The 17,290-nt window shown below is 48.5% G+C and overlaps 1 protein-coding gene across 7 annotated transcripts in view; it reads left to right on the top strand.

Annotated features, from left to right (window-relative positions):
- Window positions 1-13,412: 13,412 nt before the first annotated feature.
- SLC6A13 (solute carrier family 6 member 13) overlaps window positions 13,413-17,290 on the top strand; it is a 32,995-nt gene continuing 29,117 nt past the window's right edge. For 2 of the 7 annotated variants that reach the window (XM_082422112.1, XM_082422110.1), the window contains exons 1-2: window positions 13,418-13,514; window positions 16,312-16,518. In XM_082422112.1, coding sequence (XP_082278238.1) covers window positions 16,317-16,518 — 202 coding nt within the window. In that variant the 5' untranslated portion in view covers window positions 13,418-13,514; window positions 16,312-16,316. Of the gene's footprint in view, window positions 13,515-16,311; window positions 16,519-17,290 lie in introns of all 7 variants that reach the window. The other 5 variants (XM_082422114.1, XM_082422113.1, XM_082422111.1 and 2 more) reach the window with 5 other exon arrangements.

The following is a 17,290-nucleotide window of genomic DNA, read 5'->3' as shown; positions in this document are numbered from 1 at the left end:
CATCTTGAATTAATTGATGTGAGGAATGACAAATTTCTTTAGATTATTCCTCTCTTGGCTACGTTTCTCAGGTGTCTACAGCATCTGCATTCACTCTTCAAAGTATTTGAGCATCTACCTAGCATGTCTCTGTGTGTGTAAATGTGGTCATTCCCAAACTTCTACCTGCTCTGTGTGTGTGTGTGTGTGTGTGTTTACACTCAATGTACCCACTGCGTTGGCTCTCTGTTGCTGTGTAACAATATTACCACAAACGTCTCAGCATAAAACAGCACAGTTATTACCGCACAATTCCTGTGGGTCGGGAGTCAGGGCTGGGCTCTGACCTCTGCTTCGGGGTCTCCTGGGCTGTCGTCAAGGTGCTGTTGGATGTTGGCTGGGGAGGGATCGCTTCCAAGCCCACGTGGTTGTTGTCACATTTAGCTCCTTGTGGGCTGTCGGACTGAGGGCCTCCGTGTCCCATCGGCTGCATCCTCGGCTCCTGGGCTCATGCGCTTCCCCAACGGGGCCACTTGTTTCTTCAAAGCCAGCAAGACAGGGGGTGACCAGCAAGATAGACGTCACAATCGTGTATAACACAGTCACATACACGCAATCACATACGGCCTGTCACCTGTGCTACATTCTCCTGGTTCGAAGTCACAGGCCCTGCCCACACTTCAGGGGAGGAGGTCACAGAAGCCGTGAACCCCAGGAGGCAGGGGTCCCCAGGGTCTGTCTGCCTACCTCACACCGTCCCTGTGAGCCAGACGCTGCATCAGATTCGCACTGCAGTGCCCGAGAAAGGAAACTCAACAAAACTCACTCTATTCACGTTAGATTGAAAAGGGAAAGTATGATGGCTTTGTTTCTCTCATGTTCATGAGAAGAAAAGCAGTAACTCTTTTCACTTGGGCTAAATGTTTATAAGACCACCGCAATTTGGGATAATTATAACTGCTCTTTGGCATTCAGTAGAACAAACATTTTCTCTTCTTAGAGAAACAGAAACCTCCAAATCTCATCAAGTCTCTTTCTAGTGTTCTGGGTTCCCTGACCTTACTGGTAGTTCTCTTCTGAACACATTCCAAATTGTTCATATCCCTTTTAATGTCTATGCAAAGCGTTCTTTTAATCCTTAAGTCACAATTCTGGATGAAGGAATCAGATTTCCTTGAATATTTTAATTGATAAGTCTCACAGTATGCGTAATTAAGAGGCTTTGCAAATTTGTTTCCTCTCTGTACATTTTTCTTTTTTCTTCTGTAGCCTCATGCTTTTGGAGGCTGTCAGCAAAAATTGTTCTATTTTCCATTCCTGAGCTCCATTCACAGATACAGAAATGGGAGGATTCCCTCAACACGGAAATGACTCTTTTCTTATCTTTCCCGTTCATCCTGAGAGTTCTATTTTTTAGTTCCTAGGGATGGGTAAGGCAGCTTAGTAAATTGATATCTTGGTATGTGGTAAGAAAGGATAAGGCGAGAGAGGAGACTGGAAGCAGAATTCAGAGTTTGAAAGTATCTCATCCCAGGTTTGTAAACTAATAAGTAATACTTCCTTTCCAAGGTAATAAGGTAATAAGACTGTCATCTCTGCTACTGACAGGCAATTCCTGTACATTCACTTGACTATGGCAACTTTACCCCTCAGCAGAGTGTGGGTCAGGGCTAGCTGCGTGTGTTTGCTTTGCATTTCTTCTTTTTTTTTAAATTTAATATTTATTTATGTATTTGGCTGTGCCGGGTCTTTGTTGCAGCACGTGGGATCTTTGTTGACACGTGTGAGATCTTCATTGAGGCGTGCGGGGTCTTTTAGTTGTGGCATGCGGGACCTTAGTTGCGGCATGCGGGACCCTAGTTGTGGCATGCGGGATCTAGTTCCCTGACCAGAGATTGAACCCTGCATCCCCTGCATTGGAAGGCAGATCCTTAACCACTGGACCACCAGGGAAGTCCCCTACTGCTCTAGGTTCTATGGATATCTATCTATCTATCTATCTACCTGTCTGTCTAGATCTAGATAGATCTACTAAATCATGTCTTAGTATTATATAGTCTTAAGATTTCCAGGAATCCTAATATCAGTTTTTCCATGCTTCTGCTGCCAATAGGGTAGGATTGGGTTAGCCAAAAAGTTTGTTTGGGTTTTCCATAAGATGGTACGGAAAAACACAAAGGAACTCTGTGGCCAACCCAGTATCTAAACTATTCCTAAAAGATGGGTTATCTTTGCATGAAAAATGTGTCTGGGAAATATTATGTGTGAATAGCTTAAGTTCTCTCTAAGATTTTTCTGATTTATGAGATGGCTGCCATTGTGCAGGGGTATCAAGGCTATGGAGACAGTGAGTGGACGGGTCGGGGGAGAAGCAGGTGGTGTTCTAAGTTCACACAAAATCCCCAGTTTCCAAGATACTTCTTTTCTAAGCTGTATTTTTCCAAAGTTGTATCTGCACTCTCTCTGGTTTGCAGAGAGGGGAGGAAAGAAGGAAAATTTGTTTTAATCTAAAGAAGAGGGATCTGATAACTAAGGTCTAGATGAAGGGAACCCTAGATAAAAAGTAGTGTTAGAATATTTTGATGGGGGGGTACTTCCCTGGTGGTACAGTGGTTAAGAATCCGCCTGCCAATGCAGGGGACACGGGTTTGAGCCCTGGTCCGGGAAGATCCCACATGCCGCAGAGGAACTAAGCCTGTGCACCACAACTACTGAGCCTGTGCTCTAGAGCTCGCGAGCCACAACTGCTGAGCCCACGTGCTGCAACTACTGAAGCCCGCTCACCTAGAGCCCATGCTCTGCAACAAGTGAAGCCACCGCAATGAGAAGTCCACGCACCACGGCGAAGAGTGGCCCCCACTTGCCAACTAGAGAAAGCCTGCACGCAGCAACGAAGACCCAACGCAGCCAAAAACAACATTTTGATGGGGTTAGAGAAGAAGGTGGATTGAAATGTGAAAAATTCTGGGCCCATCTAACAGAAATTGAGGTATAGGATGCTTTCTCTTTTCTCCTCTTTTTTCAAGTCATTCCTTTCCAAGTGACCAACAGGCACTGCCTTGATGGTTACTAAAAGCAGCTGAGGCTCAATCCCCATCAGCCGCAGGTTCTGGTCCAAGGAGCAGACTGTGAGAACAAGGCGGCAGGAGGGGTAGAGCTGAGTCCTTAGCCCGGCTCTGGGGCAGAATAAGGGGGCTGTGAAAACCAGAGTGGAGAGCCCACAGGGTGAAACTCCCTCCAGCAGGCCTGCCCCAGGGAGACAGGAGGGAAACCCACAGCTGTCATGGGGGAAGAATCCCATGGGTACCAAGAAAGGGTGGGAAAAGAATGAGTAGTGAATGACCCGCGTTCAAATGGTACAAGGGGAATTCACACTCTGTTGCTTCGTTAAAGTACCAGCATCGTTCACAGAGCAGAAAGCCAGCACGATTCCTCTTGAATTCATGTTTTAAAAATGCCCTCAGACTGAAATTACTACACAAGATGGTGTTTTTGTGAACTCGGGAAGCTGCGTGCAGGGCTGGATCTAGGTTTTCTAGGACCTGAAGTTTAGTCACTTGTGGAGGCCCTCCTTATGCAAAATGGTGCATAATTAAGAATTCAAAATTAGCCACGGGATTGGAAGGCACCCTATGCAAGGGAGGGGCCGTGAAGCTCCAGCTTTATTAACTTTACTAACTTTCATTAACGGTATATCTGCCTCTGCTGTGTGAAGCAGGAGGACCTGCGGGAGACCTGAGCTCAAATCCTAACTGTGTATCTTAGTAGTAGGTTTGGAATCTTGGGCAATTTGGTTCTCCTTTCAGAAGCTCGGTTTCTTACCTATAAATCAGGGATGATGCCAGTCTTCTTGGGTTGTCAATAAAGACTAAGGAAAAAGTATGCTGAAGTGCCCAGCACAGGGCCATCCCTGCAATATGGATGGCTTTCTATGGTGCTGCGTTTCGGTGAGTATAGCTGTTGATGAAGGGGTGAACACTAATTACTGTAGTCATTATCTACAGCGCTAATTCTTGGAGACTGAGAAAAATATCTTCAGTTCATTTAAATGTTTCAAGTATCTGCTGAAGGGCCTGAGTGCTCTGAGACTTTTCTGTGTTCGGGAGGGGGCAGTGTACTGTCTTAAAGAAGCTCATTCTAGTGGCGCTAGGTCTGGACTTTACTCCCTGCTCCTCAGAACTGGGACAGTGTTAACTCTTGGAATGACTGGAGTTGCTGGGAGACAGACTTTGGGCAGGTCAGGGAGATGTGGAAAGAGCTGACCGTCTCCTTTTTCTTTTTCTTTTTAAAGTAATTGGCAACTTACAATGGACTTTCTTTTTTTCTTCTTTAATTTATTTATTTTTGGCTGTGTTGGGTCTTCGTTTCTGTGTGAGGGCTTCCTCTAGTTGCGGCGAGCGGGGGCCACTCTTCATCGCGGTGCGCGGGCCTCTCACTATCGTGGCCTCTCTTGTTGCGGAGCACAGGCTCCAGACGCGCAGGCTCAGTAGTTGTGGCTCACGGGCCCAGTTTCTCCGCGGCATGTGGGATCTTCCCGGACCAGGGCTCGAATCCGTGTCCCCTGCATTGGCAGGCAGATTCTCAACCACTGCGCCACCGGGGAAGCCCTCCTTTTTCTATCACAGCCTGGGATCAGCTGTGGAAGATTCAGAGCTGAAGGGAAACCAAGAGGTGATCCAGTCTCACTCTCTTATTCCACGTGTGAAAAACGGGGGGCCTGAGGGGTGGAATGGATGGCCCAAGATCGTCAGATCCAGGACTGAATGGTGGCTTCTGCCTCTAGGATATCCACTGTTTTCATCACACCGAAATGTGCTCTTGCCTCGTTTTCCATTTATGCCCTTTCTTTCTGCCTTTCCCCCCACACTGGTCGCCTTGCAGAGCTCACTGCCCTGTTCCAATAGTCACTTCTTCAGGCTTCTGCCTGGTAGTCCGCTGGTGTGTACAGGGGGTTCCTCAATCGCTGAAATCGTCATCGCTGGAAACCAAGAACTGAGTCAGCAACTCAGAGCCACCGCTGGAGCGAACACAGCCCAGCGCGTCAGCAGGACACGGCTTGGGGGAGTCAGGAGGACGTCTTGGATGCCCCAGCCTGACGGGGATGTTTAGCGCCTGGAGAGCGTCCAGAGAAGAGAGAAGGGAACAGTGGGTGGGGTAAGAAATAAGGCCTCTTAGGAAAGATGAAAGGGTTTGTGATTATTTATCTTGGAGAGGAAAAAGCTGAGAGTGGGTTTCAAAAGGAGTTTGAAATGTAAGACCAGCTGTAGTACGTCTTCCCTGAGGACAGAATGAGAAATAAGGGAACAGCAGCCGGAGGATTTAGGCTACAGAGATTTCCGACTTTAGTTCCAACTCCACGCCCAGTGGAGTCATGCAGGGAGCCTTAGAAAACCTCAGTGTCCAAGCTACACCTCAGGCTCCGGCTCCCAAGCCTTAGGGTTGGGAGCCAGGCGTCAGTCACTTTTTCACGTTTCCCCGGTGATTACAGCGGGCGGCCACGGCTGTGAACATAGGCTAAGGGTGAAGGTAAAACTCCGAATTGCTAAGGATCATGTGACTTGGGAGGGGGACATGGAGTAGGGTGTGTGATCTGACCTTCCTCCTTGCAAATGACATCAGCGGATAATAGACTCTTAGCTCTGTGGGTGTTTAGGACAGAGTCTCAGAGCCAGGTTTCGACGTGGGAGCTTCTTCAGATGCAGTAGCTCCAACCCTGGTTGTGCATTAACAGCACCTCGTGGGGCTCGGAAAGTACGAGAGATCCGGAACCCCAGCCTGGAGATACTGGCTCAAAAGCTCTTAGGCTGGGCCCAGGCTATAAATTATGCATAAGTTATGGACAATATGTATATGTACCCAGCTAGCTAGACAGCTGTGTATAGGTAGTAGTTACACTCAGCTCTCTATAAATTATACAGCTCTACAGTGATTTTGCTGCAGTCCATGCTGGGAATCACTTTCCAGGGAAGGATCACGTGCTCCTGGGTTAGCTGCCCCTCCCCTCGGCAGGCGCTCTGTGAAAGGCACTGCACGTGTGACAGCATGAGCTGCATGGTGCCTGGGGAGAAGTGCATGCTCTCCCCCACCTCCCCCTCCCTCAGTTTTCACATGCGTATCCCACCCCGGGGTGGGGGCCTGACACGGATCAATCAGCAGGTGTGTCCAGCACCGTGGTGTTCCTTGGAATAGAGAAAACTAAGCTTTTTCCCTTAAGGAGCTCACAAACTCCTGCAATGGAACCAGTTAGAGAACAGCACAGGAAGGACTAAGGGCTGAATTAAATGCACACAAGGTTGGCTGAGAGGGAGGGCAGCTGAGAGCTGCGTGGAGGGTGTGGGGTGTGAGCTGGGTCTTGAAGCGCCAGGAGGGGGTTGGAGGAGGGAGGCCCGTGAGACAGGAGCAAACGGGGTACGTCGAGGAAAAGAGTTTTACTAGAGGGGGAACTGGGGTGGGTGGGACCAGATTACCACGTGCGTGGCCATCACACATGCATGACGTAAGGACCCCTAACAAAGCAGGCGACCCCTGGAGCAGGTGGGATGCTGGTGAAAAGGAGCGTCAGCAACGCCAAGGAGGCTGTCCTGTTACCGTCCTTCCCTCCTAGTTGATACAAGGCCACTAAAGCCAGCCTCCGCCAGACCACCCATCAGTGCTCTGCCATTTCTGATTCCGAAAAGTTTACATTTTAATCTCATGGAAGAATCAAGAGGAAAATGACCCAATGACGTCCATCTACTCTAAAAAAATTTTTTTTAATGGAGGGTGTAGCAGTGTTACTGATCAGCGTTCTTGGCCTTCCCCAGTCAATAGAAATTGGTAAGAGGCCAGACAAGAACTTCAGGCAAGGCTTTACCGGGGCCCCTGCTGCGGCAGGGAGAGTGAGAACAAACAACAGGTTCCCTTGCTCGCTCCCTGGGGGGTATAGGGGCGGGGCGAGCCGGTTCCTTATATGCGGTGAGGGTAGGGGTGTGTCCAGGGGTCGGGCTGGAGCGGTGGCTTAGGTGTTTTGCCCGCCCCTTTCTGGTGTTGAGTGCAGGGGCATGCCCAGTACCCTGCTTTTGCTCCCAGCCCTTCAGAAGTGGCAGTTGGGTTTTTTTGGTCTGTTTGTATCATGTTGTCCATAATTTGCCCCAGCTCTGCAGGCACGCAGGTATTTTTAGTCCCTCATAATTTCTTTGTATTCTGTTGCTGGAGGAGATGTCTGTCCAGGTGCAAGCACTGCAGCAGAGGGTCCCAGGTGCCAGGTCCCAGCCTGTCTCAGCAGCAGGCAATAACAAGAGTGAAGAAGGATGACACTGGGCTTAGTCTGAAGGGTGGAGGATACAGGAAGAGGGAAGAGAAGGCCTGTGGCCAAGGCCTTGAGCAGAAATGTGGGACCCCCCTCCCCCGAGTCACCACTCCCACCCGCTCAGCTCAGCCCTCTGAGTGCATATGGCCGCTGTGGCTGAGGGAAGAAAAGGGGCCCCTGACAGCTGGAGATGGGTCGGGCCCTGCCAGCCAGGCCTTGGTGCTGCCAGAAGCCGGGCCTGTTTCCACGTCAGCACCAGACAAGGCCACGTGGTCGTGGTGGATCAAGAGAAAAAGAAGCCCGGTCAGTGATCAAAGATGGAACAAAGGCGGAAACGTGGACACGGTCCAAACCCCCACAACGAGCCGGCACCCCATGCTGGCTCACGTGGGTGACTACTGCTTCCTTACCGATTCCAGTTTTTAAATTCACTTCATTCCTCCTGCTTTTTAGACAAGATTCATTAAGAAATCCAATCATAAAACATCCCTGCTTCCAGGGACTTCCCTGGCGGTCCGGTGGTAAAGAATCCGTCTTCCAATGCAGGGGCCGTGGGTTCGATCCCTGGTTGGGGAGTTAAGATCCCACATGCCGCGCGGTGCGGCCAGAAAAACAAACAAACAAAATCCTTGCTTCCAAATAGCATCCAAATCCAGAGCAATGCTCTGCTCCCTGATCCCTCCTCACAATCACCTGACACCCTGATCTCACAATAGACCCTTCCTTGACAGCCCCTCATGGACACACGTGGTGGGCGTTCTCCCTTCCGCTGTGACTAGTAGATCACAGGTGTGTTCCTGGTGGGCCTCGGCTGGAGGTTGCTGACACCGCACGTTTGAAGGGGCCCTGTGGGTTTTTTTGTTCGGGGAAACCAGGACGGAGAGAGGTCTGTAGTCATGGTCCCCTTTGCGTCCCCTCTCTGAGAACAGAGTCAGCAGCAGGGAGAGATGAGAGACACCCATCAGCTAAGTGATCAAGCATCAACATACGTCTTGCCCATCACAAACTCCTGCAGTGGTGTTTCAAAATGTTTAGGATAAAAGACCCCCAACTACTGATGTTTTCAAGCATGAATCTTAACATGCTGTCACCTGGCCCTAATCCCTCACCAGAGCTCTGGGCTTGTAGACCCCATTTACCCTGATCAGCCACAAGCTTCCTGCCAGGCTTAGTGACCTAACTGTTGCAAACTCTCCTCTCTCTGTGCTCTGAGAATCAGGCAAGAAATCAAGGGAACAGGATCAGAAGAAACTGGATACAACTGGAAAAGAACTACAATTAATTTTCTGGAGTTAAAGAGAAAAGGTATGATTTCCTTCCCTCGATAGGAGGGCGGAGTGGTGGGGGAAGATTGCAGAACACATTGGGATTGGAATGTCTTCTCATTAGATTTTAAGAATATTCTTCAGATCTGATGAAATTTTCAGTGAAAACAACATTTTTCTTGTCATTTCATTATTCACTTCTTTCCTAAGAGAGTATGTTTAATCCCAGGGGCCAGCAATAGGCCAAACAAACACACTGCCGGAGCTGTTCTTGTTAACCTTTATTCTTGTCTTTCTGCCCCTGGAGTTAAAGTGCAGCGTGGAGCATGGTAGGTAGAAATATTGGACTTCAGAATCCTACAACCTGAGCGCAAATTCTGGCTCTACCATCTTCTAGTTGCGTGACCCTCAGCAAGTCATTTAATACTCTCTAAGCCTATGTTTTCTCATCTTTAAGATGGCCGTAGTGGCAATCCCTGTTTCACGGGCTTGTTCTGAGGATAAGATGAGATGGTCCGTGGATACGTAGCACTGAGCACAGTGCCTGGCACCTTGGTAGCGCTCAGTAGATATTAGTCATGGTGACGACTGATGTTATTAATGTTCTGTGTCATAAGTTTTATTTATGACTTGGGCTTATAGACTTTAGGCTAATTGTCCTATCTAGAATCAAACACAGCACAAGAGAACACATCACAGTGACAGGCATGGTTCCCGAGTGTGACATCAAAGCTTTTCACAGCAGAGGCAAGTACTTGGCACGACAGCAGTCAGGACCGCATCATCTTTTTTAAAAAAGTTTTCTTTTAAATTAATTTTGGACTTACGGAAACGTTGCAAAAATAGTACAGAGAGTTTCCATATACCCATCACCCATCTTCCCCTCATGTTAACAAATCACGTAACTGTTGCGTCGTTTGTCAGGATATTACCACCGGTAGAGTACGATTAAACTAAACTTAAGACCTCTTTACGTCGACATCCCTCTCTGTTCTGGTATCCCATTCAGGACTCCACCCAGGACCCACGCTGCACTCAGTTGTAATTTCCCCTTAGTCCCCTGTCCTGAAGAGTTAGTGGTCAGCTATTTTGCCCAATGTCCCTCACTTTGGGTTTGTCTTATGTTTTCTCATGAGTGAAATACATTTTTGTCAAGAATACCACAGAACCGTTGTGTCCTTCTTAGTAATTGTCTCACACGGTTCAGGCTGTGGATATTGATGTCTTGTTACCTCGGTCACTCAGTTCAGGTGGCTTCTGCCACCTCTACTGGCTTCTGCTTTCTCTACTGTGAAGTTCCTATCTTTCCTTGTAGTTAATAAATATCTTGGGGGAAATACTTTGGAACTGTGTAAACTCTGTCCCTCTCAAACTTTTACCCACTGATTTTGGCATTCATTGGTGGGTCTTGTCTACAACAGTTATCACGGTGATATTTGTCTAGGGCTGATTTTCAATTTCTCTCTTTCCTTCTGCATTTATTAGTTCGAATTCCACTGTACGGAAGGGCTGGCCTTCCTCCCCCATTTATTTATTTAATGGATTATTTATTTATGTTAGTATGAACTCGTGAATGTATTTTATTCTTTGGGGTTATAATTCAGGACCATCGTCATTCACTTTTTTGCTCAAATTGTTCCAGTTTTAGCAAACCATGATTTGTTGTTTAGTTTATTCCGCTTGCTCCTTTCTTCCCTTTTGGTGTGATCTTTGAAAAGAGATTAAAAAGGTCAACAGGGATCAAAAAGGTCCCTCACCCCTGTGGTTAAACGAAACTATGCCCATTAATTTACAGATCTCCCGAGGAGAAGACCGCCCCCGCCGGCTACTTCCTTGGCCAACCCATTCCAGTGTTGAAACCAATGCTGCTCGGAAATATCCTTTCTGAAACGAATCATGCTTTTAAAATTTATTTGCTCTTGTTCTACTCCTAGGAGAGACCCAAAAAATTGTTGGGAGACTAGATCATGGCATGTTGGCATTTAAAAAACCCAGGGTCAGTTTGATAGAAACCAAGGCCTCCTAGCCTGCTTCTCCAGGGCCTGCCTTGCTTCGTAGATACTGCTGTGGGAGGAGACTCCAGTCACCCTCGCTAACGATCTCAAGTGCGTCTTGAAACTTAGCAGCCTCTTGACAAGGGAGCCTTGAGCACTGATTCTAGCACCGTTTCCAGTTCCCGGACCCTGCACCCAGGAGACCCAGAGATGCTAGTGGCCCGAGGGGGGCAAGGCTTGTCCTGCCGGACTTGTGCTCAACCCCAGACAGGGCTGTGAGGAACGGTCGTGAGCACGCATCTCTCAGGGTTCTCACACTTCTTTAAACTTGTCAGCCTAGGCAGGGCGAAAGACCTACCGCATCGCTCCTGCTGCATAGAGAGAAAGAAATTGGAGAGGAATAAAGCTTTGCAGAGGAACGAAGTAGCAATCAACATGGTAACATGGCAGCACTTATGCAAAAATAATAGGATCAACAAGGAAAACCAGACATTGCCTAAGACAAGAGCAGCAACTCAGAACCGACTCAGACTGGTCCCGCTGTTCCTGGACGCCGGGATCCCAGAGGCTGCCCCGCGTCAGGACACAGGAGGGCTGTGAAGCATCGCCAACAGCTGCGCGGCGTCCGGCTTCTCAGAAGACCTCGGTAAACCTCTTCCGGTAACTTGCCGGAAGTTATCCGGTAACTTTAGATTACAGATGCCGGGTCATTAGTAAGTACGGCTCGCTGATAAGTAAGGATGGAAGTTAATTGCTTTTGAAGACGGGCTTTTTTGCATGAGTTTGCAGCCTCTCTCGGGGCACCCTTGTTGTCTATTGCTTTACACACTTAAATTAGACGGATGGATGGTGGAGGGGAGAGGGAAGGGGCGGCAGAAACGTTAAGAATAATCATCTCCACGAGGCTCCTTGGGTGCTTTCAGGACGTACTTCTGCGCCCTAGATGGGGGATGGGGGATGAGAGGGATAGAAACTGCCTTAGAATCTCTGATTTACCCTCCTTACTGGCACATCTGTACGATCCCACTCAGTCACCCCTCATACCCCCTGACTCATTCCTTCTGTCTGGCAGGAGCCGGCTTTGCTCAGGGGTCTCTCAGTCCCGTCCCCTTCAGGAAACTTCCTTGCTCACCGCGAATACTTTCTTAAGGGTAAATCAGGGCTTGCTGTGTGTTAGGCCCTTTACATACACTCAGATCTCCCGAAACCTCCCACAACTTTGCAAGGTAAGGAATATTCTCCTCTTTCTTTTTTTTTTTTTAATTTTAATTTTTTATTGAAGTATAGTTGATTTACAATGTTTTAGGTGTACAGCAAAGCAATTTGGCTATACATATACATATGTATCTATTCTTTTTCAGATTCTTTTCCATTATAGGTTATTACAAGACATTGAGGGACTTCTCTGGTGGTGCAGCGGTTAAGACTCCGTGCTCCCAATGCAGGGGTCCTGGGTTCGATCCCTGGTCAGGGAAGTAGATCCCGCATGCATGCCGCAACTAAGAGTTCGCATGCCATAACTAAGGAGCCCATGTGCCGCAACTAAGGAGCCCTCTGCTGCAACTAAGACCCGGTGCAACCAAATTAATTAATTAATTAATTAATTAATTTTTAAAAAGAACACTTAAAAAAAAAAGATATTGAGTATAGTTCCCTGTGCTATACAGTAGGTCCTTGTTGGTTATCTATTTTATATATAGTAGTGTATATCTGTTAATCCCAAACTCCTAATTTATCCCTCCCTCTCCCCTTTCCCCTTTGGTAACTGTAAGTTTGTTCTCTATGTCTGTGGTCTGTTTCTGTTTTGTAGGTAAGTTCATTTGTATCATATTTTAGACTTAGGATATAAGTGATATCCTATAGTAGTTGTCTTTCTCTGTCTGACTTACTTCACTTAGTATGATCACCTCCAGGTCCATTAGCTTCTCCTCTTTCTATAGGTGAGAAAATAGGACTCTTGGAAGTTGGACACCTTGCTCGGCCTCAGCCTGGGAAGGGACAGGAGCAGGACCCAGACCCTGGACCACGTGGCCTTGGAGCCCGAGCAGCCTCCACACGCACTCTGCGCGTCCGCCCTGGTGGGGCTGGGGCTACACTGACTCCACCCTCCGCTGTCCTCTTCCCCATCCGTCAGCTCTTGTGCCATGACGGGGGTAGGACTTTGCTTTGCTGTGAACCTTGGCTCTTCCTTTTCTGTGCTGGTAGAGACAATTATTTAAAAAATCAATTCTAGCACATTATTTAAAAATTCAAACAATGCTAAAGCTTAAAAAGCAGAAGTGAAAAAGGTCTCTTTACTTCCTCTCCTGACCCCGACCTTACTCTCCAAATGTAGCTACTAATAACCGTTCGGTGAGTATTTCTTCAGACTTTTCTATATGCAGATAAGTGCAAGCGCGCTTGTGCACGTGCGTGCACGTGTGTGTGTGTGTGTTTTTGGGAAATTTTTCTAACTGTCCAGAGTTCTGTAATCTACATATCTTTATTCTAAATCACTGTCTATTCCAAATCCTAAGCTGCAAAAGGGTAAGATGAATATGTGTTTAAATTAACCTACACAGCACCTGACCAAAGAAACGCCTACTCTTGGTGGGTTCATGGGGGCACTTGCATTGGAGAGAGGGGTGGAAGGCAGGACGACCCCTCGACAGACACCCGAGGTCACCAAGGAGGAGAGCGCACTGCCCACCAGCTCACACGCGCTGGCATGACCTGCGGGTGTGCACGGAATCACTTGTGTGTGTGTGTGTCTGTGTGTGTGTCTGTGTCTGTGTGCGTGTCTGTGTGTGTGTGTCTGTGTGTGTGTGTGTGTGAGTGTGTGTGAGTGCCTGTGTGGAGCAGGGGAGGAGGGCGGAATGTGGGCGGGGCCAAGTTTAGAATTACCAGTGCCGGAGGAGTGGGAAGCACGCTTTAAATAGCCAGCGCCTCCCTTTCCCCCTGGATCCTCTTCTCCCCCCTGACAGGACCTCTGGTAGCAACTACACTAAGGTTGGTGCTATTTTCTTCTCTTTTTCTCCTGCTTCTGGGTCTCAGACTGTAGGTGGGTAGGATTCATGGGACCTACAATCAAAGGGTTTTTGGATCCTCTCCTAGAAAATATGACATTTATGTGTGATATGCAAAGACTATATGCTATTTTCTTGACTTTCTGAAACTTCAGTGGCTGCTGGTTTAAGGGCCAATGTGATTTGCAGAAAGAGAACCCCAGATGGAGAGGAAGGACATTTGGGTTTACTTCTAAGAAAATCAAGGCTCTCTTTTCTGAGACAAGATTGAAAGTTGAAAGAACATAAAACTTTTGAAGTGTATATATATATATATATATATATATATATATATATATATATATATATATATCTCTCCTCATTTTATCTTCATGGCTAAGTGTATCCCGTCACCCTCGCTTTTACAGACGAACAAACTGAGGCTCAGAGTAATTAATTCACTTCCTTGAAGTCGTGTGGTCTCTGGTGCAGAGCTATGATTTGAACCCAGGCTTGTCCTTCAATTGCATGATGCTGCCTGTGAGGACGGGTACCCAGCGCGGCTAAGGGACCCAGGGGTCCCTAGGGGTCTGTTCTTCTAGGGTCTGGCGGGATGGAGAAGTGAGGGAGATGGTGCTTTATCATTGGAAGACATCCATCAGCCCCAGAACCTGCACAAGACATGAGGAGACCTTCTCAAAAGGACTGGGGGGCTTCCCTGGTGGCGCAGTGGTTGAGAGTCTGCCTGCAAATGCAGGGGACACGGGTTCGAGCCCTGGTCTGGGAAGATCCCACATGCCGCGGAGCAACTGGGCCCGTGAGCCACAATTACTGAGCCTGCGCGTCTGGAGCCTGTGCTCCGCAACAGGAGAGGCCACGATAGTGAGAGGCCCGCGCACCGCGATGAAGAGTGGTCCCCACTTGCCGCAACTAGAGAAAGACCTCGCACAGAAACGAAGACCCAGCACAGCCAAAAATAAATAAATAAATAAATAAATAAATAAATAAATAAATAAAATTAAAAAAAAAAAAAAAGGACTGGGGAAGCTTCTGAGGGCCAGCTGCTTGGGTTTCTCCTTCTTAACCCACAGTCTTTGAAGCCTATTCATTTATCAAATACGCAATATGTTCCTGACCTCCCTCTGACTTTCTGGATCCCTCGGGGAAGCCCCGCTGGGAAGGCAGAGACACAGGAGAATCTGTGGCCAGATGGGGCTCCTGCGAGAAAGTGGTGTTCACGCGACCTTTTCTTGGGGAGTAGAAAGAAGTGCGTGTACCCGCTTCTCCAGAGAGGGGGCCGCCGTATACAGTCGGGGATGCTTACACTAGACCCACCAGCCAGTGTGACTGAGGGAGGTAAGTGAACAAGCAAGGCAGCGTGGGCTCAGGTCCCGGCTGTGCCACACGGCTGCACCCGTGTCACCCAGCCTCTCTGAACTGCGGCTTCCTGCTTATAAAGCAGAGGGAATACTGCTCACATCTCAGAGCTGTGTGGATTGAACAAAATAACCGTATGTAAAGCACTTAGTCTACAGTAGTTGTTCACTGAACGTGGGCCACATCCAGTCTCATCCTCAATCCCAGTATGAGTCTAGGAAAGGGCCAGGAAGGGTGTAGCACTACGGCTCTGTATTCATTTTATGTTGTCTTCTCTACTTAATAGAGTCGTGCACTGGCCACCACCAAAAAAGAAAAAGAGCCCAGAGTTTGGGACTTCCCTGGTGGTCCAGTGGTTAAGACTCTGTGCTCCCAGTCGGGGACGGGGGCACGGGTTCGATCCCTGGTCGTGGAACTGAGATCCCTCATGCCGTATGGTGCGGCCAAAAAAAAAAAAAAAGGAGCCCGTAGTTCATCTCTGTCTTACGTTGCTCTCAGATGGCGATGGAGGGAAGGTCAGCTCATCTTACTCAGAGTGCTTGGTCCAGCTCAACCACTCTCACCACCTTGCAGGGATCCAAAAACACTGGCATTTATTCTCCTATTACAAAATAAAACATGTTCTTCGATGAAAATGTAGAAAATATAGATAAGGAAAACATGCCTATAGCCCATCCACTGGTGGATATCCTAATCTTCGTGCATATGAATGCTTTATAAGGTATTTTCCCAGCATAATCATGTCATGTGTGCTATTTCGTAACTTTTCACTTCACACATTGTGACAACTTTTCATTTCACTACACTTTCTTCTGCAACACAATTTTTCATGACTATATAGTAGTCCATTGTATGTGCCATAATTTATTAACCTATTTACCATTTTTGAACATTTATATACTTTCCAATTTTTGGCTGTTATAAACAATGAACTTCCTCAGTGCTGAATCTTTACCAACCATCACAATTATTTCTTTAGGGTAAATTCCCAAAAGGGAAATTGGTGACTTTGAGGATACATTCAACTCCTATCCTTGTGCCTGTCCCAGTACATGAAATGGAGAAACTGAGGCACATGCTAATGCAGACGAAGCTGGTTGTAGGCTGGAAGGGGGAACTCCAACAACCTGGGGCACAGGAACACCCCATGTCCACAAGCCCCACCCAAGGAACCTTCTAGGGGAGCAGTGTCTGTGGCTCAGGGTCAGCACTTTCTTCCTGACACATGAAAGGAATATATACTCTCAGCAGCTCTTACCCAGCCTTTACCAGCAAGAGAGGCTAAGGAGGAGGTGGATCTGCGGACCAGAGTAGGATGCATCTCTTCCAGGGCTCTATTCTCTCCGGAATTTCCTGGCGAAGGAAGGGGGCAGCTTTCCCTCCAGGCTTCCCAGCAGTAACGGAGCGCCCTGCTTGTCTTCCAGGTGGAATGGATAGCAGGGTCTCGAGCACAACCAGTAATGGAGAGACAAAACCAATGTGCCCAGGCATGGAAAAGGCGGAGGAGGCTGGCGCCCTGCAGCGAGGCCAGTGGAGCAACAAGATGGAGTTCGTGCTGTCTGTGGCCGGCGAGATCATCGGGCTGGGCAACGTCTGGAGGTTTCCCTACCTCTGCTACAAAAACGGGGGAGGTGAGACCCACTGCGTCACCCGCCCCCTCCCCCAAAGGCTGTCTCCATCTCATGCACTTACTGACCTCTGGGGAGTCCCATGGACGCAGAGGATACTGGAGTTGGAAAGACCCTTAGAAGCTGCTCAGGGCACTGCAGGAGGGACACCTAGACAGAGGGGCGACTTCCTGGGGGGTCCCTATTGTGGCTTCAGAGAAACATGGGTATAGGCTGGGAACCAGACGGATGGGAGTTTGGATTCTGCCTCTGCTACTGACTCCCTGTAATCTCGGGCAAGCCTTACCTTGGGAGCTCAGGTAAATGCTGTAAACGGAGATAGTTTTCCTGCCCTTCAAGGCTGTTGTAATGCCTAGAGGTCATGTGTGCAAAGGGCCTAATGAACGGTAACTATGCCGAAGAGGATGTCGGCGCCCAACTGTCCCATGAGGTCTCGAGACTCCGTAGCCATGGCTTCCTGTCCTCCCCCTGCTCTGTGACATGTGTCCCCCCATGTGTCACCTTTGATACCAGTGGCTCTTCCTTTAAGATTTTCCCACTGAAACGTGTGGGGAGGGGAGCATGAACTCTCTTTCCTGGCTCTTTCCTGCCTCTCATTCTCCTCCATCCCAGGCCCTGCAGCCACTCCGCTGCCCCTATTGCTGGTCACTTTCCCGCCAGGGACTCTCCTTCAGGCACTCCTGGGCCTCTGGGGAGCCCCAGAGGGATTTCCCAGGTGCTGAAGTGCGCTGGCCGAGCAGTGGGTTCGGAAGGTCCCCTCGTTGGTGGGTACAGC

The sequence above is a fragment of the Balaenoptera physalus genome (genome assembly GCF_965194825.1).
Source record: "Balaenoptera physalus genome assembly, chromosome: 13".
NCBI classification, from domain to species: Eukaryota; Metazoa; Chordata; class Mammalia; order Artiodactyla; family Balaenopteridae; genus Balaenoptera; species Balaenoptera physalus.
The sequence above is the reverse complement of the archived record's forward strand: the minus strand, read 5'-3'. Positions and strand labels throughout refer to the sequence as shown.